Here is a 23,356-nt window from a genome sequence, read left to right as displayed (position 1 = left end):
AAGAATAACTGAGAAGAAACAGGGAAGAAGGCAGAAGGAAGACAGAAGTAGAAAATTGGATGAAGAAAGAAGAAGGAAGAAGTAACATGGAAGAAGGAAAAAATAATGAAGAAAAAATATGGAAAAACGAAGAAGGAACTTTAAAGAAAGAAAAATAAAAAGGAAGAAGAAAGGAAGAAATAAAAAAAGAGAAAAAGGATAAATGAACAAGGAACTAGGAAGAATATATAAGGAAGAAGGAATACAGAAGACGAAGAAGATGAAAAAAGAAGAAAGAAGAAAAAATAAGGAATTAAGGAGAAAGAAAGAAGAGATAAGAAAGAAGGAAGAAATGAGAAGTAACAAGGAAGAAAAAAAAGAGAAGATAAAGAGATAAAGATAAAGAAACGAAGGAAGGAAAAATGAAAGAAGGATAAAGAAATGATAGAAGGATTAAGGTAGTAAGTAGTAAGATAGAAGAGGGAAGAACAAAGAAGGAAAAAGGAAGACATATGAGAAAAGAATTAAAAAGAAGAAGTAAGAAAAAAGTAAGAAGAAATATAGAAGTACTCTTGGCCAGAATCATTAACCGGATGCAATTTCGGTTTTTTTTTTTACATTAACACGCCGAATACCGAGATCAAATTTGGAGGAAACCTAAAATTCAAATCACTATATCTCAGTACCCCGTTAACCGATTTTCATTTTTTATTGATCTTTTACTCATCTCATGTATTTTTTTCAATACCGGTGTTCTATGTTTCTAGGGGTGCTCAGTTTTGCCCTGGAATGCCGTGAGTCAGGACGCTGCCAATCAAAAAATTGTAAAATTTGGTTTACTCAATATAATTTAGCATAGTTCACTATCATTCCATAAGGGAATGCCACATAAATTTTTCGAACATCCCTAGATACCTTTGGAAGGGTCTACTATGTTGGAAAACAAAACAAAACAGCGCTCAAAATGACTATATTTCAGCTATTTCTCAAACGATCTTGAACCGGCTTTTTCATAAATGTTACAAATTCCTGAGGAGATAGATAACGTGTTACAAACAATATTCTTACAAAAATTCCAGATTCTCCAAATCGTTCTGGAGTTCAGATCAATTGATCTACCAGGTCAACTACGTTCTGTAGCACATCGACGTCAACCCATCAAGCCAACACATGTTGCATTTTCCATCGACTTTGTCGCACGTGCTTAGGAAAACATGGACGGCGGCCCTAGCGATTTGCGGATTGAATAGCTGCCAGCAACGCCATAACCAATTGCTGGATACAGGTGCGCAAAAACACCAACCACCGACCAGACAGGAACGCGCACAATGCCATAAAAAAATAAACACTTTTCCACATTCTTCCCGTAAAACTATTTTGGAAGGAGAAATCTGTAGAAACCTTTGCGTTCTTGGGTAACGTATCCCATATGACTCTGTACTCATCGATTGTTCGAATCGATGGCAGAACGATTAGGCATTGACGATGGCGAACGTCTTCCTCTTTGCCTAATGTGGACTAACAACATCATTCGACAAGAATCGTCAACGAATTCATTTGGAAATTTCTGGAGAAGAAAAAAAGAGAGTTCACTCTTAACGACGCTAGAACGGTTAATAGTCTTAACCTTCCGAAGCAAACATTGAAGTATAAAAACTTGGTACGGCAATACCCATACCTTAGTGGTCTACCGGTGTCCAGCTATGAAGCAGCCACCCCAGGCATCCTTATTGGATCGAACGCCGGCCTGACAGCAATGCTAAGCCTGCGCGAAGGCCAACTAGCCCAAGTAACATTTCAAGTTTTATAACGCTCTTGAAGACCATAATGTACTCTTCAAGAGTATTATAAACCAGCATAAAACCAAAATGTTATTAGGGAGGTTACCCTCGGGTCAGTAAGACTCGACTCGGTTGGTCGATCTACGGATATAGAACTGACGGAAAGAAATCGACGAACTTTACGCTGCACGTTTGCGAATACCGACGAGATTTAGGAAGCGATAAGGATTTACATACTCCCGTTTATCGTTACTTCACAATTGAGAGCGTCGGAGTTTCGGCAGACAAAAGACCGGAATCGGAAGAGGACGAACGTGCTCGTCGGATTCTAAAGGAGACCACGAAGCGCATTTCAAATCGATTTGAAACTAAACTGCTCTGGCGCCAGGATCATGTGCAGTTTCCTAGCAATTCTTTCATGGCTATGGGCGCAGTAAGAAACCCGAAGAAACCGGGGAAGATTCGCCTTGTTTGAGATGCAGCAGCGAAAGTAGAAGGTACCTTTTTGAACACTATGCTCCTAAAAGGACCGAATATTTTGACGCCGCTCGCGTCAGTGTTGAGTAAACTTCGCGAACGACCTGTAGCAGTTTGTGGTGACCTGATGCAAATATTCCACCAATTCCGATTTCGCCAACAAGACGTACGTTGCCAACGATTTCTTTATCGGAAACAGCCATCACAACCGGTCAAAATATTCGTGATGGACGTCGGTACCTTTGGAGAGACATGCTCTCCCTGTCAGGCCCAGTACATAAAAAAACCTCAACGCTAGGGAGCACGAAGTGAAGTTCCCAAATGCTGCCAAGGCGATCCTGAATAACCACTATGTCGATGATTATCTCAACAGTTACGACACTGAGGCGGAGGGAATCATGGTCGCGCTTGGTGTGCGCAGGTTTAGAGGAAACGGCGGAACACGTGTTGTTCGTGTGCCCACGTTTTCGCGCAATGCGTGACCACATGCTTGCCACATGTGGTCTGGACACTACCCCGGACAACCTAGTTTGGAGGATGTGTAATGTTGGCTGGAACGCCGTTTTATCGGCTATCACCCAAATTGCCTCGGAGCTACACAGAAAATGGCGCGTGGACTCAAAGATGGCTAGTTCAGGCGCAAATAAGAGGTGGTCTAAGGGTTCGGATTCAGCTTCATGGGTCATACCGGTGATCATGCCCTGTGGTCGAACTCGATCCTTTTATCGAACAAGTGGCCGCGCGAAGAACATGGTATCGTCGCTTTCGCGGCCGGGTGGGTTCCGAGCCCGAGGACGGAAAGGGGTCCTCGTCAAAACTGGGGCAGGCGTAGGCACCGCGTCGGCAAGTCCCTCTGTGTGTTGGCGAATAGACCCTATCGCAGAGAGGTCAATTTGGGGTGCACGCGGCATCATCATTCCTGATACCAGTCGTGCAGAAGGAAGCAGGAACGAAGTCGACCCTTCCCACCTTCCGAGGACATAGGGCTTGGTAAGGCTACCTGGAAAGCCGGCAATGCGCTGGCACGATACCATGGTATTCTTCTAAAAAAGCGAGTCACGACCCAAGTAACCACCAAGCATTAATTCATGCATGTAATCAATCACAGATCAGCATATTAAATTCTAATTGCATTAGATCGGTTTTACCGATGTAAAGATGCATTTATTCATCGCCTGTCAAGCAACGATACACTAGTTCAGCGTTACGAATGCACCGATGCATTACATATGTTTTATTTCAACATGTCAAAGTAATAAGGCATTATTTTGTTCGTAAAAGGGCATTTTTCCACGTTAAGTCAACTTTAATGGCTGTATTATTTGCAAGTATATTTAGCTCCATGGTTACTTGGGGATGTTCGATGCTGCAAGGACACACAGCTAACCTCGAGGGTGCGTTGTGCACTGGCCCCCTTTGAAGCATTACTTTCTGGTTGTGCCGAAGGGACTATGGGCTTGGCGGCAATGCAAACGGTTTAGCGGGTCGGGAAGTAGTCCTGCCTCCCTCGTTTTCTGTTGGAAGTGGTCCCTAACCCCGCACTTCCTGGACAACCCAGGATGTCTGTTGAGCAGATTCCCCCTCCATCGCCTAGGGAAAAAAATAGCCTACTTCCCAAGATTCGCCGCGGCAGAGATCGATTCGATAGAGTTGCATGTCTTCACAGATGCTAGCGAGGGAGCGTACGCATGTGCAGCTTACTTCAGGGCCGTAGAGGATGTCTATCAAATCAGCGAATATTCCAAGTGGGAATGTCCGCTCCGAACAGCTGCATATACTCATCGATTCATTAATAACTGTTATCACAAAATTAAGAAGGAGGTGCTAGTAACAGATCACCTAAAGCAGCAAGAATTACAGAATACAGAGAACAACCTTTGGCGCATAGTCCAAGCTTCAGCATGTCCTGACGAAATAGCCGTGCTAAAACGTATAAGAATTCAAAAAGGGCCATTGAAAAGACTAATCCGGTCTATAAATTGTCGCCGTTCTTGGACGAGCATGGCGTGATGCGGGTAGACAGTCGTATAGGGGCAGTTCCGTATTCCCAAGTCCGTATTCAAGTTCCCGATTATTGTCGAACGTCATCACTATCCTACCAAGCTGGTCATCGACTGGTATCACCGTCGATTTATACACGCAAATCATTCGACGGTATATAAGGGAGCGTCCACAAATTACGTAACGCTTAGAGGGGGATGAGCGACGTGTGACGATCCATACAAAGTTTTTAGATGTTTCATACAAAAAGTGTGACATAAGGGGGAGGGGGGTTGAAATGCCTAATTTTTGCGTTACGTAATCAATGAATCTTCCATAATGAGATCCACGTCAACGGTTCCACGTGAGCAATCTTTGAACGGCAATTCGCCAGGTGGTTAAGGAATGTCAGGCCTGAAAAATCGCAAAGGCAGCACCGGCAGCCCCAAGGACGGCTCCTCTCCCAAAAGCATGACTAGCAGTCATGGCACATCTATTTTCATACGTCGGACTCGATTACTTTGGACCCGTCCAGGTCCGGGTAGCCTCGTTAAACGTTGGGTTGCCTTATTTACGTGCCTTACTGTTAGAGCCGTTCACCTAGAAGTTGCTCACACCCCGTCAGCAGAGTCATGCAAGATGACTATACGTCGGTTTGTGGCACGCCGCGGGTCGTCCATTGAGATTCACTCGGACAATGGAACAAACTTTCAGGGTGCCAGTCGAGAGCTACGTAGACAGATCAGAGCGATCGATAATAATTTGGCCGAAACCTTCACCAACTCCAACACAAGATGGACCTTCAATACATTGTTGGACTTTAGTTAAAACAGAGGTAACCAAATATAAGTAAAAATCGAAATTACCTACTCATACCTTATCCTAATAAAATTGCTAAAAAGGCGATTCTGTAAGGAGGTTCGAAACAACCACTTCGTCCAACAGGCGTAAATAAGAGGGGCTAGCCCTCCCTAGAAAAAAATTAGCCCTCCTAGGATTTTAAAAATTGATTAGCAGTGATTTCAGTTTTCAACATTCATTGAATTACTGAACAAGTTTTCAACACGTTATTGAATTACTGAAAAAGTTTGAAGACAAAAGAGTTACTTCCCATATTCATTCTAACATAACGCAATAAATGAAAGACAAATGGGCTTCTTTCTTATTTCTGAGTTTTTTTTATTGCTAGCAAAAATGAGATAAGTTGGAGATGAGATAAAATTTTGACCGACAGATGGAATATGGATGAAATAGATTTTAGAAAAAACAAATTAGTGTTTGTTTTCGTTCGCCAATTCATTTTCAAAACGGAATCCCACCTTAGCACCCAAATTAAACTAGAACTTACCTATCAGCACAGCTCCGGTGATTTCGCAAATAGTGGCCAACCAGCAGGCCTGCCGGATCGTCAAGACACCGGATCCGACACTCGTTCCGAACGAATTGGCCACATCGTTCGCACCGATTCCAAATGCCAAAATAAAGGCAATCACAAAGCCGAGGATCACCAGCCACAATATTTCCGGTGAGAATGGTTCCATGATGAGGGTTTTGTTATGCTTTTGCTCGTCGTAGGTTTAAAATTGAGAGATTTTCGTGGGAATCGGGGAATAAGTGGAGTCTTAACGAGATACGTTGATGTGAAAATATTCGGTTTTTTCACAAAATTTCCGAACACGCGATAGGGTATATGAGATACAAAAGTGTGTATATTAAGTAGCTTGCTATCAAATAATACCCAGTGGGTTTTAGAGCGATACCAACTTTCTTATTCTCCTGAGGTTCCAACTATAGTTCTACCAACGACGGGTACAAAATAGTGCACTCGCAAAAATGTATAGAAATCGTGTTTTTTTTTCTGCAAACTGAAGTACTCATAAAAAGCACTACGCTAGTGAATAGTACTCGTTAAAATTATAATATTAAAATTATTAATTATTTATATTAAATGTATGAGTGTACTTTCTATAGTAATTAAATAAAAAAGTGGCTTTGCAAAAAAAGACTTAACTACTATTACAAACCGATGATAATTAACTGATATTGTACCTTAAAAACGTTAAAATTAGTAAATTCGATTGATGACCTCTTCGGGTGGACAAAGGTTTTACTAACTAGCGTTTTAATTTGACAATATCAGGTAAGCATAGTTTTGTATAAACAGCCATCGTTTTGGGGGGTTTAGGTTTTTTGAAGAATTGAGTTGGTCAGCGTTCGCTTTCCCTTTCAGAACAAAACTTCGCGACAGAAAAGGAATTCCAAATCAAGGGGGTGCCTTGTAGTGAGCAAAAACGCAGACCTGGAAGAACTCCCAGGTGGTTTAATTTGAACGGGGAGAGGTTGAAGGGTACAACCTGTGAAGGCTAGGAACAATTACACTGCTATGGAGGTCAGTCAAATGTGAGCGTTAAAACTCCACGAATGAGAGGATTTTTGGAAGGACCTGATGACTCTCGTGGCTTTTACTCGAACCGGTTTGAAGTCGTTCTAGTTTAACGAAACAATCAAACAAAAACTGAACCGCTACTTTCTCTACTTTTGAATCGAATCCAAAGTCGTGTATGTTTTCGGGTGGTGGTTGATTTTACTAACGATGAGCTAAGTTTCGTGTACGTGCCGGTCAAAGCGGTTGTTCCATGTAGCGTATCCTTGGCGAAATTTGACAGCACGTTTTAGTGAGGGTTTTAATCATGTCTGCAAGAAGATAAGAGAAAAGAAAACAAAAATGTCAACAGAGTTTCACTACATATGTGTATTTATGAACATTAAGATGAATTACGATGAAAATTCGAACCGATATCTTTTTGATGCATTGTTTCCCTCAGCCTTGCGATCCCAAAAATGACAATTGAAATTGGAGACAATTCAAGTTTATTAAATAAACGTTCAAAATTCTCATATTTATGGCTCCTGAAATGTTATTTTGATTTGTACGCAGAACATTATGTATTATGGGGAACCAATTATAAAATCCTATCCTTTCCTAACACTACTTTCTTCCAGTTGTGTTACATATACTCTATACGTTTAATCAAATGGAGCAAAACAAAGTAGTGTTCATCATAAAATTAAATTTTTGAAATGGATTCATCGAAGTAAGTACATCAACTCTCTGTATATAGAATAGACAACACTAACATGAACGCTAAACTTTACGCATATGTATAGTGGAATGACATTGTGCCAACTCCATTTACGTAGCTTAGTTAACGGCGGGGGTTGCCCACCCATCCACGGATAAAAAACGAGTCGCCACCCGCACCCGAACATTCATACCGACCTACACACTGGAAACTGCTTTCCTTCCTGTTTTTGAGTTTTTGTTTCATCGAACTCGGCGGCGACGGCAATCATTTTCCACTTGTGAGAATATCCATCGCATCAAGCTCTTTCTCGCGGAAATTCAAATGAGGCGCGTGCTGCATTACAGGGCGATGGCGACGGAGGAGAGTGAAAATGAAAATTGTGAATTTATTACCAAGGGTTTCCCGCTATTTCTGCGCTCTTGTTTTTGCTCCGTAGCACTAGGTGTATCCATAGGAATGAACGAACTGCAAATACCGAAGGTCAAGTGCACAAGGGATCTATCACCATTGCCTACCGTTTGTCTGGCAAGCATTCTAGGTGCTGGGCAACAGCAAATACAGGGATGAAGAGCATTGGATTCGGTCGATTGCACTTGTCGAGCAGTGATGGCACCAAGTCAGCGGACCCCGGATTAGCAAGTGGAACCAACGAAAACATGGCATTGGATTTTCCATGACGAGTGCGACCGTTGCTTTGTGGATGCCAAGTGGATCCATCTTTGTACGTCACTGTGATGGAATCTATCTTTGAGCAGTGACTTAGGAGTAAATGATCAAGTTGCAGTTGGCCTTGAAAAGGTGGAACTTCAAGAGTCATATCCCCTCTACTCATCAAAAGGCAGTATCCAGTGACCATGGATGCATAAGTTATGCTTTTGCTATGTGCTCATCTAATTGAAAACGATAGAAGGAAAACTGGAGCACTTATTTATTATACCCTCCCCGGAAAACGATCCGACTCACCGTCCTCCAGAGACACGTGCTGTGCACTGGCACTGATGAGGCAGACATGCCAATTTTGACGTGTGTTCCATTCCGAGAACGTCTCTCGATATACGAATGCATCCATTCGAGTTCAGTCACAGAGAAAACAGGTGGCGAGTGGTACCTGCGTTGGACGAGATGACTAGGCGATGCCAGATTTTGTTTTTTTTTTCTCTCTTTATGGCAGATTCATATGTTGCCCGGCACGTCCTTGTGGCTTGTGGGGGTTGTTTCCTGCACAGCTGATAGAACACAACACTCCAACAAGTGATGACGCAGTGATGCGATATATAATGGAATGTTCTAAGAATCATCTTGCTAATTTTGCCTTAGCACTCTATGTACATCAAAGGAACATGTTTCCATGGTATAGACTAGTTTTATTTACACCTACGTCGCTTGCCGCCATGTTATAAATAAAGAATAAAACAATAAAACATAAATATATAAAAAAAATGATATGCTTCGTTTGTTACGGAGTCAATTAATATCGCACCGATTCATAAATTTATTATATAAAACCTTTTAGCTTATGGACAGGTGCCTGTCATGAACATTTTGAAGATTGTTTCTGTTTGATAAGACTCTTTGTGTTACATATTTAGTTTTAGTATATATGTACATATGGTTTATTAGTTTTTAGACCGTTTCTATTTCTATCTTCTTCTGTTCATTGTTCTATGCAATGAACGCGATTTCAATATTTTCTTACAATTATTCGTGCATATGAGTCAAATCAAGCGCGATTTTTCGGTATATGAGTCGATATAAACAAGGATCTATAGTCGTAGGAGCTCGTTTCTGCGGTAACTTACCGCCATCAACATCTATATCCTCTACGGTTCCATTTCAAATATTAAACAGAAGGTAAGCAACATCGTTACCAATTCCCCACTCTCTTTCCTTTTCCTAGGAGATATGCACGCTCACCATCCTTCCAGGGGTGGATCAAGGACAGATCCCCGCGGCTTTGCCCTCTTCGAAGCCTCCGAGGACGCTACCCACGCCACGACTCCACAAACCTTTAGCCTACCCGGGTAGCCGAGCCCTCAGATGGTGATCAAACCTAGTTGAAAGGGCCTCCGAGCACTCAGGAGGGTTCCTCCTAAACATCAGTTGAAGGTAAGATTTTCGGATATTTACAAAGACAATCATCGGCAGTGTCAGATTACTATTAGAGACGCTAAAAGGAAGCATTGGAACTGGAAGGAGTTTCTCAGCGCAGACAGCTGAAAAATTGTTACATTTTCCACATTATTACCATCCAGCATTTCTCGTTTGCGGGTCCACCTTTGATCTGGCTACGAGCTACGGAAAATTCTCGGGGCCTCATTAGATTGCCGCATTTGCTTCTGCAACATCCGGAGATGATGGGATCCCTTTATGATTCTCCACACAAAGATCAATGCTGTAGTCAATAGTAGTACTGTTAAACACAGTCTTTGTATGTATAAGCATTGGTATAACGATAGGTCTCTTTCACATCACGGTGTCAGGATAGGAGTATCTGGAGTCCTAACGGTATCGGACAACCTAAAGCCCCAATGCAGCGTGTTTTTGCAGAGGCTGCGGCATTTATCATCGCTGCGACAACCATTGGCGTAACTAAGGAAAAATTCTAGGGGGGGCTAAATTTTTTTATTCTTACAGCCAAACACAAAAAAGTTATTGTTTTCGTTCAACTGTCCGCAAGTTGGCCTACCAAACAGCTATTTCAATACATCCAGTGACGACTCTGACATAAAAATCTAGAAATGTCGTGGGATTCCCAATAATTTGGTACCGCCATCGGGGTGACAATGGGTCTGGGGGGTGAGAATGGGTCATCGCTCTCACCGGCAGCCTGGAGGTCGTAGAGCGAAATCGTTCAAAAAGGTCTCTTATATTTTAGTATTCTTGCCCTCAGATACATTCAATCCATTCTAGAAGCATTCTAAGTAGTTGAAACAGTGACCCATTCTCACCCCCATTTGACCCATTGTCACCCCCGACGACGGTACGTAAAAAAAGAGCTTTATACATAAGAGTTTCGAGTTTTACATATCCATTAGACATAATTTCAAGTTATTGTGGGCTTTATGGCTGTGCGGTTAGCGACGTCAATCGTCTAGATGCATGTGCTAGGGAGTATGTGTTCGATCCGGTAAGGAAGAAACTTTTCGTGATCGAAAAATTCTCCACTGGTCCACTGGGTGTCCTGTCCGTTGTCTCATGCTAAGTGTTAAGCGCTCAGTCTGTACGACCTCTGGTAGAAGACGTTATTCCTGTCTTTTTACATTTTAGTTACCTCTCCTTGAAACTGCTTTACAGGCATACGATACGTTGTGCTCAGCTATCAAAATATCGAAAGGTTTTTCTTGACAATCCTTTCAAAAATGCCATGCACCAGGGGCAGATACTGCTAGTCTAGTCTAGTCTACACTATCGCACCAGGGGCAGATGCTTCATACAAAAAGTGTGACATGGGGTGAGTGGGGTATAAAATGCTATTTTTGCGTTACGTAATCAATGGATCTTTTCTGCGGTGCAATTTTCTTTCAGTGAAGTCTCTGGAATGTTGCTTTCAGCTATGTGGGTTCTCTTTTCGCCAGCGTATGGAGGGGAGGCACTGTAGGCAGTGTAATAAAAGGTATGTGTTCGATCCGGTAAGGAAGAAACTTTTCGTGATCGAAAAATTCTCCACTGGTCCACTGGGTGTCCTGTCCGTTGTCTCATGCTAAGTGTTAAGCGCTCAGTCTGTACGACCTCTGGTAGAAGACGTTATTCCTGTCTTTTTACATTTTAGTTACCTCTCCTTGAAACTGCTTTACAGGCAAACGATACGTTGTGCTCAGCTATCAAAATATCGAAAGGTTTTTCTTGACAATCCTTTCAAAAATGCCATGCACCAGGGGCAGATCCTGCTAGTCTAGTCTAGTCTACACTATCGCACCAGGGGCAGATGCTTCATACAAAAAGTGTGACATGGGGGTGAGTGGGGTATAAAATGCTATTTTTGCGTTACGTAATCAATGGATCTTTTCTGCGGTGCGGTTTTCTTTCAGTCTCTGGAATGTTGCTTTCAGCTGTGTGGGTTCTCTTTTCGCCAGCGTATGGAGGGGAGGCACTGTAGGCAGTGTAATAAAAGGTTTAGTTTCCATACTAGTTTTCATACAAACTTGAACCGGCATGCGCTCAACCACTTTTTGTTCAAATCGGTTTTTGGAGGACACTCGGAGCATAGGACGGAATCGAGTGAGCGTGGTGGTGCTGGGTCGTTTTTTGAACCACCCTACTAATATTCTTTGTTTTTTTAATACGACACCAATGCTACTACAGTATATGACAGTTTTTATTGTACAAATACTTTCAAAGCTTTGTTTTGGTACTCAACCCACCTTCACCTTAAGGGTTTTGTTGGAGAGCTAGAGGTCATAGGCACACTTTGAAAAAAAAAATGCTCGCAATGCAATGCAACGCAATGTAACCATATAAATATAAATAGTTGATGATTTGCTGATAAATAAAAGTAAATATTCGTTAGAAATTCTTTAGTAACCTAAGCATCCAGTGTCTCCTGCTCAAGTTGAACAATTGTCTTTTTCATGTTGTCTTAATATTACATTATTATTTTACTTGAATTTTCTTTATTCAATCAAAATCTCACCTATTGTATTTGTTCTGTTAGTCTGTTACTTCTATTATTTATTCAATCAGCATTGAATCAGCATGAAAATACTGTTCCAACTCCAACATTTTTCTCGACAGACTCCCAAAATGACTGTAACCATGCCCGTCCTATCTTTCACCTTGGCTGATTTCTCATTTTGGCAGCACAAATGTCAATGCATAGGTGATAAGCACATCTAAAAAACTTGTTTGTGCGTACTGAAAACGAGTTGTGTTTTGGCGTTATGTGCCTCCGGAAGTGTAATTTACTTTAGAAATTAGATTCGTACGCAATTCACCTTAAGCAATTATATGTGTGGCTGAGAATAACGGGAGCGTAATATCCTTCGTGTTTAGCATTCCTAACCCAAGATATATCAATTTTTCGAAGTTAGAAAACATGATAAAATATATTTAACTCACTGTAGAGAGAAATGATAAGAATTCATTATTTGCAGTTACGCCCAGATATGATCAGAGCGCGAGATGTGTGCCATACTCATGCAAAGTCGTAGGAATTCTAGGGGGCTAACTTGATTCTAGGTGGGCTATAGCCCCCCCTAGCCCCCCTGTAGTTACGCCAATGGCGACAACCCTTTCCGACAAACCCATTCTGACACTGTCGGACTCAACTAGTGGGATCGCAGTTCACCCGACGCACTCCTAGATCTAAAGCATTATCGCAAATATGCTCTTAGCACCACCTCTGCTTGGAACCCGGGGCACTGATCTGTTGGCTGAGGCAGGGTACCCGGTCAGACCACCTCCGTGCTTTAAACGGACCAAACTGGATTGAAAACAAGCACTACTAGCATACTGGACTCATGGGTTCAAAACCCACCGAAGGAAGTGGCTACCCTCCAATACATTGTTTGAACTAAATCTTTCACATGTTGTGCAGTTTCATACACAGCAAATAATTTTGAAAATTCAACGACGTGTAAAATTGCAGCACATCCCATCAAACGAATTAACATTCGATATTCAATCAAATTTGATTGTATTTTACACGCAAGCACCGTTTAAATTTATTTCGATTTAAAAGAATAGTGAGATCGATTGAATGTTACGTTTATTTGCATGCTCCAAATATGTGCATGAAAATACATTTAAAATCACAACATATTTTTATCTGTGTAGTTCAAATTTTCGAACATAGTAATTAGTAATAAAGTAGTCAAGTTAGACATTGATTCTTAATGGACAAGATCTAATAGTACGCAATTGCGGAAAGTCAAATGAATCAGGGAAAATATGACGGAGCAGCAAATCCCCCACAACTACGGCGATGGGCCCCGCTGATCTTCATACGAAGTCTTCGGGGTCCTAAATTCGGTATAACACATTAAACGCAAATGCCGTTTGTAAGAAGTTCGGCGAATTCGGATGCCATAATATCCCAACCAATATTACGAATGCCCTTGCCGATGAGCCGCTTGTTTAGCAGCCCTCTTCTGCCTTTCAAGGCAAATCGCGTTAGAATCCAATTTCAAAACAACATAAAGCTTTCAAGGGCATGAATCAAAAGCGAGTGACTGGCAACAGCGAAAAAATGATTTTCAGATATGCCGATCGCCTCCCTAGCAGCACACATATTTCACTTAGGTAACTACAACTCGTCTGTGACCAGATTTAGTCACAAATAAGTTGCTGCAACTGATTGTGCCTGACTTGTGCTGCTCGGGCTAATAATTTACGTTTGTGCAGCCAAAAACGCGAGGACTAGGATAACCATTGTGACAGTCATTTTTGGAATCTGATTGTCCTTAACCAAATCGGGGCTGTTTAACTCAACGAGTCCCTTATCGGAGGCCAACGGTGTTACGGTTTACTTTGGATCTTTCAAGGATGTCAGTCGTATCCTCCAGGAACCGAACATCCACTGCATTGTAACAAGGAATAACAGTACCAACTAAAGGTTAGTTGGAAGATCCTCCCACATTAGTCCATCCCTGCCTTACATTATAGCACAATTATATCGGTCATCATCCAAAAATATATTTTAGAATCTAAAACTCAATCGAATATATAATCTTCGACATATTCCTGGTCGCTCGTTCTAGGACCACCAATCGTGGCAATCGAACCACCTTTCTCAATTGCACACAACCAGCGAGTTTTCGCGCGGCATGAAATCCAAGATTTTGGACAAATATCAATTTTTGTTATAAAAGTTTTCTAAACGTTCTCCTTTTAAGAATATTACTGATTTTTTCATTAGATTCTAAATTAAAACTTCACACATATTTTTATGTTTGAAAAAAGAACTAAAGAAATTACAGTTCGCAATACAACCCTTCTAGACCCTACAACCCTGGTTAAAAGCTAAACCTGGTCAAAACTTTTTCTATAAGAACCGCTTTTTTATAGGCGATAATGGTTTTGGCATCTTTCGTTCTATTATTGTCAGTGCATAAAAGGATGATGATAAGTTGAAAAAACTTGAAAGTGCTGCTACTACTCAAAAACTAATAGAAGTATTTGTTTGAGTTTAGCTCCAAGGTGTCACGACACGATGAATAGTTTGACGAAGCCTTTACCCCGCGACTATGAGATCTATAGTCGAAAAGCTTGAGAATCACTACACGTTTGTTGACCTGCAGAAAAAAGGAAGAAACCAACACCAAATGACCCGAATTCAGACCAGAAGATAACCCATTTAAAAAATAGGAAAAAAAAATTATCGATGGTTTGACGAAAAAGACTATAATAAATGTTGGAATAAGGCAGTTTTTGTATTTTTTTAGTTCAATTTCACGAATATGAAGCAATGTATGCCTTGGTCAATTTCTAGTCGTAGATACTTCCAAAAGCCTTGTCAAACACTTAGAAATGGTTCATAATAAGCAACAGACGGTATTAGTTATTTTATTGAAAAAATGTTAGTTGTTTTCAATATGATTTATAAGAATAGGAGGACGATTAAAATTTTAAATGTTTTTATAGATAACAAAATTGTGTCGAAACTTGGTAAAATCGAGTCATAAACGTGATTAAATCGGAGCGTGGCTAAATCGGATCAACAATATAATTCGAAAACGTTGTATTTTGGGAGGGATAACTGAGATAAGCATTTAGTAAGTACAGGGTGCGGCAGAAAATAATGTGAAAATTGGTTCTTTTTCTTTTAAATCCCCTTTAAACTGCTCCAAGCAATAATCTCAACATTTTTGAGTTCAGTTATCATTATAAGGTCATTTCAAACAAATTTACTGAATGTGCACACTCAGTTTTTATTTCTGCAGCTCGGCAAAAATCCGCACAGCCGTGCGTCAGCAAAATAAATAACTGATATTCCGTCAAAAATAGCGTTTGTTAGCTGATTTTCGGCAAATTATTTGCTGATTATCAGGAATTTTGACAGAAATCTCAGCAAAAAACACGTTTGCTGGGCCACGGCTGTGCGATTCTCGGTAAAAGTTCAACATTTTGCTGAGATCCCGGTAAAAAAAATTAAGTGTGTGTGCTTTATTTTTATTAATAATATCCTCAAGATTACGCCGGAGCTAGAATACGCCTTTTGAACCTAGTCCTTATGGCTGACGTTAGGGTCTTCACACAAGAGTGCGATGGTTTGCAGGCCCGTGCTTCAGCATGCGCCCCAATCGTATAACCCAATGGATTAAGATCCGGACTGCTAGGGTGCCACAAATATTTCCACCAAAATTTCATGTTGTTTTTCAGCGACGTTTTGACGTGACGTTTTGATCTCCAACGTTTTGATCCTCCGAGAATTTTGGCCTTCCCCAGGGAAGCACTTGATCCTTTAAAATACCGATGAACAATTCGGTATTGATTCTAACCCCAACATCAATGAAAACAGGCGCAGTTTCAAACCGCTGAGCGCCCCAAGCCGAACATCATGACACCAGCCGGATTGGTTTGGAATTAAAACTTCACTTTCTTCAGAACATCTACAATTTTCTTCTGTAAAATGAACAGGTATGTGCGGCCGTTGCCCAAGCAGCACAAGTCTACAGTTACAGCAACCTAATTGTCTGGTCACACATAAGCTACTGTGATCTATGTAGAACATGTGTGCTGCTCGGGTGGCGTCAGCATCAATACTAAAAAGCTTTCGCGTCGGAAAACAGGATATTTTATTCCTTCTTCAACAAAGAAAGCATTCTTTTTGTACCAGTCACTCGTAGCTCCTATACCCGGTCTGTAAACAAGTGGCGTTTCACTCAGGCTTTGGAAGGTACATCTTCTTGGCAAGGCAAATCTTCTTTGATGGGTTTCGAATGAATTTCTCAGAAATTTTGATTTCCTTGGCAAATTTTCTAGTGGTTGCGAGAAATCCTTTCACGAGCCGATTTGATCACGTTTGGCATACGTGCAAAGCACGAACGTCCACTTTCCGGCTTCAGCTACTTAGACCCATCATGCAGAGACATTCTAGGGCAATAAACTGTGGCCAAAAGACATCCTACCACCAAAGCAATTTCATTCGACGTCTTCTGGTCGTGTAGTCACTTCTTATGGGTACATTTTTACAAATTTACAATACAACAATTACAATCTCTCGGTGCGGCATTTTAATGTAAACATAAACAAATATACTTTCAACTGAAATTAGTTACTAACTACTAGAATAAACCCAATTTAGAAGTTTAAACATTTTCGCATTATTTTCTGCCGCACCCTGTAAACATGGTATATTTTTATTATTTTATGTATTCCCGTTTGTTTTTCATCGCTTTTGTTTTTTTTTCTCTTTTATTCCAGAGGGCGAGTAATGACGCTTGAACCTAGGCTTATTGTAATGGCTAGATCATTTAGAAATTGGGCACTTCATTTTAGAAATAGTGGCGTTCCAAGTGGTCGGATATGCAAGTTTTTCACAGCGTTTTATAATTAGTAAACCGTTCATTTTGGTCTTTTTTTTACAGTTTGAAACTGACCTGGTTTCAAAATATTCACTATGCAGGAAGAGAAAAGAAAAATAATTATGCAAAATCCATCTGCGTCAAAAGCCGGATTTTGCCATTCATTCAGCCATCCCTCGTAGAACAAATTTTACTATTAATAAATTTATAACAGAATTGCAAAATCTGATGTTAGTTTGTTTGATTTTTTATTACAAGACTAAGGCCGCCACTCCGCCATTGTGCAATACATAAAAGTCTTCTCCATTCAGCGCGGTCCATGGCTGCACGTCGCCAATCATGCAGTATATGGAGGGTCCGCAAATCGTCCTCCACCTGATCTGTGCACCTCGTATTCTTGTTCCCGTCGACATTCACATTCGTCGCATTACTGTCCGACATTCTGGCTACGTGCCTGGCCCACCGCAGTCTGATTTTCGCAGTGTGAACGATGGATGGTTCTCCCAACAGCTGACGCAACTCGTAGTTAATTCGCCTCCTCCACCTATCGTCCGCCATCTGCACCCCACCATAGATGGTACGCAGCACTTTCGTTTCGAAAACTTCCAGTGCGCATTGGTCCTCCACGAGCTACCACAAGGGCTACCGGTCTAATAAGGGTTTTGCAGATAGTCAGTTTGGTACGGCGGCGAACTCTATTTGATCGGAGCGTTTTGCGGAGTCCGAAGTACGTACGATTTTCTGCCATAATGCGTCTTCGAATTTCTCAGCTGGTATCGTTATCGGAGATCACCAGTGAGCCCAAGTACACGAATTCAACCAACTACCTTGATTTCGTCACCACCAATACAAACTCGTGGTGTGTGGCTAACATTGTCCTCTCTTGAGCCTCTTCCAATCATGTACATCAGGGCTGCCCAACGTACGGCCCGCGGGCCGGATGCGGCCCCCGGCTACATTTTTTGTGGCCCGCAGCATGTAAGAAAAATAAACTCATAATTGGCCCGCAAGTTTTTCTACCTCAATATGTAAGTTTTAAATCAAAGCTCGCGCTGCAAAAATATTAATTTAAATTTGAAACGAAAAATAATATTTTTCATAATTTGAAATGATTGCATAAGCGACCGCAAGACAAGGTTGATGCGTTTGCAGGACAAAGCGTTTTCAGTAAAGATCGGTCAAAGTAGTTTATGTTCAAGTTGAAGAAAGGAAAGCCGGTTTGCTTAATTTGTTCGGAAAGTTTTGCTACATTGAAGGAATAAAATCTGAATCCAAGCATTCTATGAAATATGATATTTGAAAGGGCCCAGGTAGGAAACAAAAATTGATAAAATTCCAATGGTTCCATTGGTTAAATTTCTATTTATTGATTCAAATTATTGGTACAATGGATTATAAAAGCAACAAACTTTTTTCACTCGAGCTCAACGAATAAAATGCAGTACGGGCCAGTTTTCGGTTAGTAAGATTTTGGCTAAACTGACTGATTTTTTTCCCGGACGGAGAACTTGTTAAGGAATGCATTTCGGTTGTTGTTGACATCGTGTCCTAAGGAAACAGCCTCCTTCTGTAGCATAGTTTGCGCAGACGGTGAAGAGTAAAAGTTCTCGCAGAAGATTTGAAAGCTACGTAACGTGAAAAAGCCATCAGCTTCATATTCTACTATCTCGCAAGCGATGAAAATACCGTCGTGACAAACGTGGCAAACGTGGCTGTTTTTATGGTCATTTTTGAATGATAGAGAAATTGGCAGCTTTATTCCCAATGTAGGCAACAAGTAACGGGGAAAACCTGAGGGCTGTTAAGACCTGTGTAAAGGAACTTTTTTTTCCTTCGAAAACTTAAGTGACCTTACGATTGATAGAGCAGCAGCAATGATAGGAAAGAACAAAGGGGTTGTGACAATTCTGGGCAAGGAAAAGCAATCACATAGGTATAGCGATATTTCCTTGCCATTCCATATTAACCAAAAGAATCGATATGTGAAAATTTTAATATTTCTCAAGTATTGACGATCGTTATTAAGACAATCAACTTTATCAACGTTAGGAAACTCAACCCCCATAAATTATAAATTATTTTGACCGAAATGAAAGCCGAGACTTACTGTATTATTGTGAATTTCATTGACTAAGCCTTGCTACCATCCTTGAGAGATTTTATACTTTACGAAAAGAAAATGGCACTATTTCTACAAGATAAAGGAAAACCACTGCCCGAGCTGGATGGTGAGTGCCTTGGCTTTTCTAGCAGATATCGCCAAACTTCTCAATGACTTGAAATCTGGTACATTTCTCTCATCCTGTTGAGGACTGTTCTTGCAAATCTGTTCAATATGCTGGTAAAGTAATGAAATTTTCATTTTTTAGCATCCAGTAAACGATGTGAATAGATTAATTAAATGTTTCAATTTATAAAAATATTTAACAAGTAATGTACAAAATATTTTCTGGCCCACCAGCAAGTGTGAATTCTAAAAATTGGCCCGTGGCTTGAAAAGGTTGGACAGGCCTGATGTACATCGTCTTCGACGTGTTTAAATCACATTTAAACAAAATATATAGTTTTATTCAACGGAAAAGAAGCGCGGAATACTAGTTGGGTAGATTAAATGCGAAATGATGCTCATCATTATTGTTGCATCTTTTTGTGCTTCGAAATGGGAATGTACTGAAAGCTGTTATATCTGTCTCTTCAGATATCGACAACATTCAAAACCACAAGTAAACCTAATGTTTTCAGTTAATTTTGTTTTGCAAATTGGCGGCGAAATTGCATTCGATCACGGAAAGCGGCAACTCAACTGAGAAAGCAATAAACCAAACCATGTGAACTAGAAATAAAATCCTAAAACAGTGCCAAAATTGTGCCTATGATGGTGAAGCGTTAGCAAGTAATCCCACGTGCCCCGGGTGGCGACGGAGCGGAAACCGACGCTGGCTGGCAGTATTTATTACCGATTTCTCGACGACTGCTGCCGGGTTGCTTCTCTGGGACCAGTCAGGCAGCAACGACACGAAGACGTTTGCAGAATTATGACACTGTGTTGTTCTTCATCGTTCGCTACTTTTTTTTTCGACAAACTGAATCAAAATCAGCTTATAGCTGGAGAAAACAAACATGTACTTGATGGCACCACCCCCGTTCTAGAAATGAGATGTCAAATTGTCATATCATCACAAATGTGGTCTAATGCATTATGCATGGCGAGAATGGGGGGCTAATAACTCTATTGGGTTGTTATGCACTTTATCAGATTAGTTCACGAATGATTTAGTGAAGATGTAGTTTGAATGGCAGAAGTCAGAATGTTGATGGATACTTCTGACGTACGAGTTAAATTTTAAATCACAACATAACGATTATGAGTGGGCTGCGGACAATAATGATAAAATAAAAAAAAATCTTATCAATCTACTCAGCGTCTAGCGATATAGGTGCTATCCTCGTGCTTTAAAAAAGTAAAAAAATGAAGGTAGTTCAATAGCACTGATAGGTAGATAGGTCCAATGATTAACATTTGTTTATACATATTCATTGCAAGAATCCCAGCCGACTTGAAGCGGGCTAATCAGATGAGTCTTCTTCTTCTAGACTTCTGCCAGCTTATTGCTCACACAGCTATTAATGGTGAGTTTTTGATGTCAACCAACGCATGAGTTTGTATATTGTGTAATAAGTACAATGGTATTCTGTGCCCAAGAAAGTCGAGAAAATCTTCAACCTGTTAGATCCCTTCGACTGGACTGAGAGTCGAGCCCGCCACCTTAGACCTGCCGATAAGACTAACTGAGGTCTCGTCGGATGAGTACACGTCGTACACTAAGTGTACGAGAAAAACAAAAAATCTCTTGGATCAAGCTGTGAAGTCAACTATTTTAACTCATTTAGGGACACGGCAGGTATTTCCGTCCATCGTCGTAGGGGCTTAAACCAACGAAAGCAACGTACATTTGCTAGAACTCCACTATAGCAGAACGTTTCTCCTGAGCTTACGATTTGGTACGTATGAGTTTTTCAAAAAAGCGTCTCTTTTATTGGTTTTCGAGACTATGACGAACAGACGAAAATACCTGCCGCGTCCCTATTACCGTTTTTACCAAATATGTAGCTATTGCGAATGGACTGCCGAAGGCGATTAGACTAAAGCCGGAGTAGCCTGCCCTGTATAGCATTCCAGTGCAATCGGCGTCTATTTTTTCCTCTAATTGAATGTTGTATATCCTATTGATATTACATAACGGGAAAGTGCATATCAAAATAAAGAGAACGGACGATGCGATGATTGGATTGGGTGGTGATGTTCATGCGTAGACTAAGCGTCGGTATTCGAACGATGACGAGGTCGCGATGTCGTCACCTATTTTTACACCAAACAACGTTACATAATTTGACCTATGTATTGCCGGGACACTTTTTTGTAGCTCTATTAGTGTTCCACACAATTAGGAGACCGATAATATCAAAATGACACCGGAAACAGACACAGACAACCATCAGCGATGTGAAGTGCGCACCTACTTGAGAATGAGTAGGGGAGAACGGTCCAAAATGCACCCCTGGGGCAAAATGGCCTCACTCATAAAATCACTCATATAATCTATTGTTGTACATTTATGAACGAATATTACTATTACAATTCATAATTAGTTATCCATCATTGAGCTCCATTGGAAAAAATTAGCAAAATCCCTTCATATTCACTCAAATTCACCGATTTGCTATTCTTCCACCATATCCGTAAGATTGTAGTTCAATCCATTAAGAAATAACAAACAACCATGCGTTCACCATCATTTTACATGCAATTGAGTCATTCTAGACCACCATTCGGGCGTTTTGCCCCAGACCTATTTTTAAAACATTTTTTAAATGCGTTAGAAAGTCATGAAAACGTTATTGTTTTGAATAGGAGATCATTGTGAAATGTAGCTGGGTTTGTAAATTTTGCACCTATACGTTGAAATGGTTGGGTATTTTTGTTTATATGGGCGAAATCATCGAAAAAGCTTAAGGGGTGCATTTTGGACCGTTCTCCCCTAAGCACAAAATTAGGAAACCGGTGTCGTTGAAGCGGACGAGCTAACATCCTATGTAACAGAGGGGGTACAGCAGACGGTCGTTCCGCGGAAATCGTCTCTTTCTCAACAACTCGTTCTATTTTCCAAACCGCCGAATAGGCGTCATCTGACCGTGCGAGCTGATTGATTGTCTTCGTTTTCTTCTAGGGTAGTGGTGCAAAAACGTGCGTTCTAACGAGCATTGACGTCACAACAACGATCATGTGATTTGCAATGGCGTGCGACTGCGACGAATGTCATTGGCACCGCAGAAAAGAGCGGACCCCAATTTTCTTCCTGCTCACGGGGATGTTTAGTTATGATGAAAAAGGCAAAAAACGTTTGAGTGAAAATGGTTAACTTCGGGACAACGCGGCTAGAGTTGGCAAAATTGTCAGCGAATTGTGATCACTCCGTAACCACATGCTTTATCTCTTCAGTTCATTCAGCCATAAATTTAGAAAATGAATATGCATCGCGTTTTTGACTTGAAAATTTCTTCAACGTATTGTTATGTCGAATAGGAACATGTGTATGTTCTAAAGTGCATGTACCATGGTCAATCAGAAGTATGCCTATAACTTTGCATCTCCTTATTCAACAGAACACTATTCTCCGTACAATGCAACTTGCTTCGAGCTAATCGGTTCGGTAAGATAAATGAGAATGACATAAAAGGAAATGAGTGCTTTTTAACGCGGGCACATACACACAGGCATCACCCCAATTCATCTAGTCTAATAAAATTATATACACTCGGCCCCTTCATAACAATTTAGTTTTTGGAGTGAACATATTGGTAGAAGGACCATTTGGACAGCACCTCTATTCTCGTCCTCAACGTTTATTACTTGGCCGCATTCCAATTAAATGATTGTACTTTCTGTGCATCATTAGAAACCAACAGATACTAATTATTTACTAATCAAATGATTCAGTTGTATGGCGACCGAGTAATAAACGTGGCGGACTGGAAAAAAGAGTGCTGTCTAAATAGTACACCTCGTTATACGACGAAAGTGAAAACATACGATCTATGAATTAATAAAAAAATGAAAACACAGCTCGCGATTGCCATATAGGTTATATAACTTTGATCCTATTTTTTTTGTTGGCAAAAGCACAGATTTTATCTGCGAACGAACGACAATCAGATTGACGACTAACGTATGGTCCAACGGGAAGCAACGACAGGCGAAATGAGATGTTTTATTTGGGCATGCAACCAATTTCAGCAATCTTCAGGGTCATTTGTTTTATTGTCGCTTTTAAAAATATTCACAAGTATCTAATTTGAGACTCAAAGTAGTACAGTCGACTCTCGTACCAGACGTACCAAACCAACCATGACTGCACACCAAAAGCCAGCACAATCCATCTACCGCATTGTTGGAGACACGACTATATATCGAGCCATCTATAGCAAAGTACAAGCAAGATTCAACGCGTGGAAAAATATTGACATCATATGTAGTAATAGATTCAATTCGACTTTAATTCACGAGTTGCTCAATTAAAATCCTACAGCGAAT

At 40.8% G+C, this 23,356-nt stretch overlaps 1 protein-coding gene across 3 annotated transcripts in view; it reads right to left on the bottom strand.

Moving 5' to 3' along the window:
- LOC134221477 (sodium-dependent phosphate transporter 2) overlaps nt 1-23,356 on the bottom strand; it is a 123,216-nt gene that overhangs the window by 13,783 nt on the left and 86,077 nt on the right. For all 3 annotated transcript variants that reach the window (XM_062700670.1, XM_062700669.1, XM_062700668.1), the window contains one exon: nt 5,566-6,911. In XM_062700670.1, coding sequence (XP_062556654.1) covers nt 5,566-5,758 — 193 coding nt within the window. In that variant the 5' untranslated portion in view covers nt 5,759-6,911. The remainder of the gene's footprint in view (nt 1-5,565; nt 6,912-23,356) is intronic.

The sequence above is a fragment of the Armigeres subalbatus genome, chromosome 3, assembly GCF_024139115.2.
Source record: "Armigeres subalbatus isolate Guangzhou_Male chromosome 3, GZ_Asu_2, whole genome shotgun sequence".
NCBI classification, from domain to species: Eukaryota; Metazoa; Arthropoda; class Insecta; order Diptera; family Culicidae; genus Armigeres; species Armigeres subalbatus.
The sequence above is the reverse complement of the archived record's forward strand: the minus strand, read 5'-3'. Positions and strand labels throughout refer to the sequence as shown.